Here is a 7,500-nt window from a genome sequence, read left to right as displayed (position 1 = left end):
CCATTTATTTATTGTTTGAATATTTGTAAAGTATATTGTATAATGTGGAAGTTGTTAAATATATTTACTGTAGTCACATTTTGAGCACCATTTCAAGTTTTATCTGGATCGCAGAATTTATGAAAATATGAATTAGTAATACATATTCTTATTGGATCTTTGATTTTGTACATTGTGTATTCTGTAATCTTCTTCTAGGAGTTTATTTTTTATTCAAAATGAATCCAAAAATAAGTATCAGATTGCTCAAAAATAATTAAGATGCTTATTTAAATGGTGTTTTCTTTTTATATAAATGCCTCATTGTTAGAGACTGAAAATATGGACCATTTATATTATCATACTTTATTTCATATTTATTACATTTGCCTTTTTACTTTTAATTATAATGTCATTTCTCATTATTTTTTTTCAGATGATTCTTGCCACTTTTGCTGTGGTCCTTCTTGGGATGGTTGCAGCTGATCCTGTAGCTGATCCGGAACCAGGTCACTTTGGAGGTGGACTCCACCGCGGTTTTGGTGGCCATTTCGGTGGATTTGGTGGCCATTTCGGTGGACGTGGATTTGGACATGGATTCGGTGGTGGGTATGGAGGATACCGTGGAAAAAGGAGCCCTGTAGCTGAACCTGAAGCCAACCCTGAGGCTCTTGCCAACCCAGAACCTGAAGCAGATCCTGGTCACTTTGGAGGTGGACTCCACCGTGGTTTTGGTGGCCATTTCGGTGGATTCGGTGACCATTTCGGTGGACGTGGATTTGGACATGGATTCGGTGGTGGGTATGGAGGGTACCGTGGAAAAAGGAGCCCTGTAGCTGAACCTGAAGCCAACCCTGAGGCTCTTGCCAACCCTGAACCTGAAGCAGATCCTGGTCACTTTGGAGGAATCCACCGTGGATTCTCTGGATTTGGTGGCCATCATGGAGGTAGCTTTGGTGGATTCGGAGGTTTCGGAGGACACAGGGGCTTTGGAGGTCATTTTGGAGGAGGCAGATTTTATGGTTAAGAGAAAAGAGATGAAGGATTTCGAGTTTTCTTCCTGAAAGTAAATAAATGAGAGTATTATCAAATATGTATATCACTTTTATTGGCCGCACATAACAATATGAATAGAGTATTCATGGTAAATCTTACAAAGAAATTCGAAAAATGAATTTCATCCACTTGAGAGCATTAAGGCAAATCAATGATTTTCTGGAAGCATTTCAACGGAGATTCAGTGATTACCCTTTATCAACATTCTTTATTAATCTCTGATTTAGTCGTCCCTGCAAGATTTAAAAGGAATGAAATTGGTTTCTCAAAATATATAATGAAAATATTTATTCGATGGAATTTTTAGTAGTCTCACTAGATTTTATATTGATAAATAAATGATATGCAAATACAAAAGTAAGATTTTATTCGAATTTTCACATCTATGAACACAAGGTATGTTTCTTTAACAGATTTAAATGGTGAAGAAAATCTATTATGAGACTGCCATAGACAGGAGATTTACAGTTCTTATAATGGAAGAATATGCAAATATTTAACCTTCGAGAGCATCGATTAGCATTTTTGAGTAAAACTTGATCTCTTATCGAATCATTAGAAACCTCTACTGTATGATGTAATGCTGACAGGAAAACCAAAATGAACCAGAAATCCATGATTTTGACACTTTTTTTTTCTTTTTTTATTCCACAACTAAATCTAAAATCATGTTTGAATAAGTGCTTATGAAAATACCACCTGAGATTATGATAGCATACACATTTTTTTCATAACGTAAATATATGTATCAAAACTGAATTCTTGCAAGGATGAATATATTTTTTCATGAATGAATTTTTTTCCTCCCACATTGCAAGGGAGATGTGGTTTGCTTGCATTGCAGTGACGTCAGTGGTACCCTGGAACTTTTGTTCCTTCCTCCTGGAATATTCTGGATTTCTTGACTATCTAGAACAGTGATGAAATGATTCAAAGATAATCTTGGCATATTACAAAGAAAAAGGAAAGTGTAACAAAAGTAACCGAACGGGATTCTACATTGCAGTTACAGTAGTATTGGCATTTCAGGCTACTCTACAATTAAGTTACTAATACGAGGTTACTACTAGGTGACCTATTATCATGATATCACAAAGTTAACTCTAATTGTGGATGCCTAAGAACAACTTTGTAAAATGTCAGATATGATTAATATTGCGATCAAAACTCGCCCACCACGATCAACGCAAAGACGCTTACATTTAAGACTGAATTATAAATCGAGGAAATGAAGTCAAGAAGGTTCATTTTATAAAGAGGTTCAGATTTCAGACAGGTTCATTGGCTGACTTAATGAGTAGAGATGATTTTATATATAAGGAAAAAATTGATAAAGAAATGAGCCAAAGCGGAAGCATTAAGGATTTCTATTTAAGAAGTTTGGCTGGAAAATTTCAGAATATTGTCAACATTTTCGTTGCCATAATTTTCATCATCATTATTATTATTATTATTATTATTATTATTATTATTATTATTATTATTATTATTATTATTATTATTATTATTATTATTATTATTATTATTATTACCATAGAATGAGACCACATTCAAATAGAAAAAAATATTTATCTGTATTACGATGCTTTGAAAAAAATTGTTTTATATATGAAGAAAATATGTGAAAGAATAAATAAAAAATAACTGAATGAAAAAAAAAAAGATGAAACAGATTGATATATGCATTAGTGAACATCAATAAAAGCTTGAAGAGTTATATTGATGATAAATGTCCCTTTAACTTATCATTAACGTCAATTAAATTGTTTCCTGTCAATACAATTTTGTCAGCAGGTAAAAATGAGTTACATAAACCCTTTTGAAATGATATGTAACATGTGAATTTACAACTATTAGTAGAAAATTCATATTGACACTTTATATTCTTAAATTCTATATCCAAAACACGTTGTTCTGGAAACTATATTCGGTGACCTTCCATGATTATTACAATATCATGACTATTTCGTTGATCATTTGCTAATTATTCTTTTAATAATGTTTGCATATGATTGCCTTTATTCTTCTCTCTCTCTCTCTCTCTCTCTCTCTCTCTCTCTCTCTCTCTCTCTCTCTCTCTCTCTCAAAATGACTAATAACCTCACTCTCTCTTTGAACTCAGCAAGACTGCGACACCGTATAGCTACATCAGATCAAAAATAGATCTTCTGGCAAAATAGTAGAAGGATTTCAGTCCAAGGATACCATACACGTTGAGTGTCTTTGCTTCATCAGTTAATTCATGTATTATGCTTTTACAACTTTGAAGTAATTGAAATAATGTTTACTATAAATATACATATATATATATATATATATATATATATATATATATATATATATATATATATATATATATATGTGTGTGTGTGTGTGTGTGTATGTATATATATATATATATATATATATATATATATATATATATATATATATATATATATATATATATATATACAGATACATAAGAAATTGACATGGAGAAACTCAAAGCGAAAGGTGAAATAGATTTTATTCTCACTGAACAAGTAAATCTAGTTAAAGATGCAACAGTTATAAAGAAGTTGAAGTCGAGTGACCATAGAATGGTTAGAGTCAAAATTTGTCTAAATTTAAGGAAAGAAAGAGAAAAACGAACTAAAAAAGTAACTCTTGTGTAATAAGAGAGAAATCTGAAGAGTTTAGTTTAGCGATACAAAATAGGTACTCCAAGCTATATGATCAAAGGGAAGCAAGTAAAGAAGAAATGAACAGTAATTCAACAAAATGCTTATCGTAATCAGTACAAGAGATCGGTGGAAATCTGTCTTATCAAGATTAAGGAAAACTATCAGAAAAGACCAACAGTCTAATGAATACAATTTTGGAAGAAAGGGTAAAATCCTAAAAAAATGAAATAAAATGAGCGGAATTTATCAAAATGATAAGCAAACAAATAACTCACACTGTCTTGTGCGCAAACTTTGCTAGAATTTTATTATAGGTGAGAAAATTAAAGCAGTCTTTTTTTTCTTCAAAGATGTTCGCAAAAATAATAGAATTTTACTTTTTTTCAAAAATATACATTACTGTTCTGTAAAATGTTTTATAAATTAGTGATCATTTTTTGGTGGAAGGAAAATTAGTTGTAGCAAAAGAGTAGGGGAATAGAGTAGGTGGATGTAAAAGAGAGGTAGTGAGGGTTGAAGAGCTAATAAAACCGGGGGTAAAAAGTAAATATCAGGAAAGGTTGAAAATGTTATATGACGAAGTGAAAGTAAGAGAAACTGGCAATTTAGAGGAGGAGTGGAAGTTAGTAAAAGAAAATTTTGTTGGGATTGCAAGTGATATGTGTGGCAAGAAGGTTGTTGGAGGCAGCATGAGGAAGGGCAGTGAATGGTGGAATGAAGGAGTGAAGGTAAAAGTGGAATAGAAAAAGAGGGCCTTTGAAGAATGGCTGCAGAGTAATAGTGTAGAAAAGTATGAAAAATATAAAGAGAAAAATGTGGAAGTAAAGCGCAAGGTACGTGAGGCAAAGAGGGCAGCTGACCTGAGGTGGAGTCAGGGATTGGGTCATTCATATGAAGAGAATAAGAAGAAGTTTTGGAAAGAAGTGAAGAGAGTAAGGAAGGCTGGCTCAAGAATTGAAGAGACAGTGAAAGATGGAAATGGAAGGTTGTTAAAAGGAGAGGAGGCAAGGAAAAGATGGGCGGAATATTTTGAAAGTTTACTGAATGTTGAAGATAATAGGGAGGCAGATATAATTGCTGTTGCAGGTGTTGAGGTGCCAGTGATGGGAGATGAGAATGAGAGAGAGATTACAATAGATGAAGTGAGGAGAGCACTAGATGAAATGAGGGTAGGAAAAGCATCGCATCTGGTATGGATGGTGTGAGAGCTGAGATGTTGAAGGAGGGGGGTATGACTGTACTTGAATGGTTAGAGAGATTGTTTAATATGTATTTTGTGTTGTCAATGGTACCAGTAGATTGGGTTTGTGCATGTATTGTACCACTATATAAGGGTAAGGGAGATGTGCATGAGTGTTGTAATTCAAGAGGTATTAGTTTGTTAAGCGTAGTTGGAAAAGTGTATGGTAGAGTAATGATTAATAGGATTAAGGATAAAACAGAGAATGCAATCTTAGAAATACAGGGTGGTTTTAGAAGAGGTAGGGGTTGTATGAATCAGATTTTTACAGTTAGGCAGATATGCGAGAAATATTTAGCAAAAGGTAAGGAGGTGTATGTTGCGTTTATGGATCTGGAGAAAGCGTATGATAGAGTTGATAGGGAAGCAATGTGGAATGTGATGAGGTTATATGGAGTTGGTGGAAGATTGTTGCAAGCAGTGAAAAGTTTCTACAAAGATAGTAAAGCATGTGTTAGGATAGGAAATGAAGTGAGTGATTGGTTTCCGGTGAGAGTGGGGCGAGACAGGGATGTGTGATGTCGCCGTGGTTGTTTAACTTGTATGTTGATGGAGTGGTGAGAGAGGTGAATGCTCGAGTGCTTGGACGAGGATTAATACTGGTAAACGAGAATGACCATGAATGGGAGGTAAATCAGTTTTTGTTTGCGGATGATACTGTACTGGTTGCAGACACAGAAGAGAAGCTTGGACGATTAGTGACAGAATTTGGAAGATTGTGTGAGAGAAGGAAGTTGAGAGTTAATGTGGGTAAGAGTAAGGTTATGAGATGTACGAGAAGGGAAGGTGGTGCAAGGTTGAATGTCATGTTGAATGGAGAGTTACTTGAGGAGGTGGATCAGTTTAAGTACTTGGGGTCTGTTGTTGCAGCAAATGGTGGAGTGGAAGCAGATGTACGCCAGAGAGTGAATGAAGGTTACAAAGTGTTGGGGGCAGTTAAGGGAGTAGTAAAAAATAGAGGGTTGGGCATGAATGTAAAGAGAGTTCTATATGAGAAAGTGATTGTACCAACTGTGATGTATGGATCGGAGTTGTGGGGAATGAAAGTGACGGAGAGACAGAAATTGAATGTGTTTGAGATGAAGTGTCTAAGGAGTATGGCTGGTGTATCTCGAATAGATAGGGTTAGAAACGAAGTGGTGAGGGTGAGAACGGGTGTAAGAAATGAGTTAGCAGCTAGAGTGGATATGAATGTGTTGAGGTGGTTTGGCCATGTTGAGAGAATGGAAAATGGCTGTCTGCTAAAGAATGTGATGAATGCAAGAGTTGATGGGAGAAGTACTAGAGGAAGACCAAGGTTTGGGTGGATGGATGGAGTGAAGGAAGCTCTGGGTGATAGGAGGATAGATGTGAGCGAGGCAAGAGAGCGTGCTAGGAATAGGAATGAATGGCGAGCGATTGTGACGCAGTTCCGGTAGGCCCTGCTGCTGCCTCCGATGCCTTAGATGACCGCGGAGGTAGCAGCAGTAGGGGATTCAGCATTATGAAGCTTCATCTGTGGTGAATAATATGGGAGGGTGGGCTGTGACACCCCAGCAGTACCAGCTGAACTCGGTTGAGTCCCTTGTTAGGTTGGGAGGAACGTAGAGAGTAGAGGTCCCCTTTTTGTTTTTGTTTCTTTGTTGATGTCGGCTACCCCCAAAAATTAGGGGAAGTGCCTTGGTATATGTATGTATGTATGTAGTATTAATCTTTTTGGTTAGAATCTTAGATAAATAGCTGAAAAATAACAGTAAATCTTCCAGCAAGCCAACAGAGACTTTCCATGCAAATCCTGGAAATGATTTAGATGAGTAAATTAAACACTGACGTCGACATATCCTTCCTTCACTTCAGGAGGTCGAGCTGGCCGTAGAAGTTAATGTGGTCTGGACACACTTCACTGGCATACCCGACAGAAAAGCTGGCATATCTCTATGAATTCTTACTCCATATAGAATTGGTTTATCTTTAGGTGATTTTCATCACAAAGATTTTTATCAAAAATAATTTTCATGATGCAAATCGGCTCTCTAAACGCTTTATATAGCACTAACTGACAAGTTCATTGGCCAATAATTTGACTTTATTCCAGATAATAATACTGCTTCCTGATTCAATTTATCATCATCATCTCCTCTAACGCCTATTGACGCAAAGGGCCTCGGTTAGATTTTGCCAGTTGTCTCAATCTTGAGCTTTTAAATCTATACTTCTCCACTCATCATCCCCTACTTCATGCTTCATAGTCCTTAGCCATGTATGCCTGGGTTTTTTTACTCTTTTAGTGACTTGTGGAGTCCAGCTAAAAGTTTGGTGAAGTAATCTATCTTGGGAAGTGCAAAGAGCATGACCAAAACCTCTCCATCTACCCTTTACCATGATTTTATCCACATATGGCACTAGACTAATCACCTCTATAGTTTCATTTCTAAATCTGTCCTGCCATTTCACTCCCAATATTCTTCTCAAATCTATCGAAGCTGTTGGATATAATTTCATTGTCATACCACAACTCATGTCCATAAAGTAACACCGATCTTACTAAACTAATATATAGCACGATTTTTATATGTGATT

General features: G+C 35.7%; 1 protein-coding gene and 1 pseudogene across 1 annotated transcript in view; one reads left to right on the top strand and one right to left on the bottom strand.

The window, feature by feature from the left end:
- The window catches only part of LOC137643649 (uncharacterized), a 15,307-nt gene extending 14,301 nt beyond the window's left edge, over positions 1 to 1,006 (top strand). The window contains exon 3 of the mRNA XM_068376366.1: positions 489 to 1,006. Coding sequence (XP_068232467.1) covers positions 489 to 1,006 — 518 coding nt within the window. The remainder of the gene's footprint in view (positions 1 to 488) is intronic.
- Positions 1 to 7,500, bottom strand: part of LOC137644548 (acanthoscurrin-1-like) — a 72,258-nt pseudogene that overhangs the window by 45,374 nt on the left and 19,384 nt on the right.

This window comes from Palaemon carinicauda, chromosome 7 (assembly GCF_036898095.1).
Source record: "Palaemon carinicauda isolate YSFRI2023 chromosome 7, ASM3689809v2, whole genome shotgun sequence".
In the NCBI taxonomy this organism is placed as follows: Eukaryota; Metazoa; Arthropoda; class Malacostraca; order Decapoda; family Palaemonidae; genus Palaemon; species Palaemon carinicauda.
This window is presented reverse-complemented; position numbering and strand designations above follow the sequence as displayed.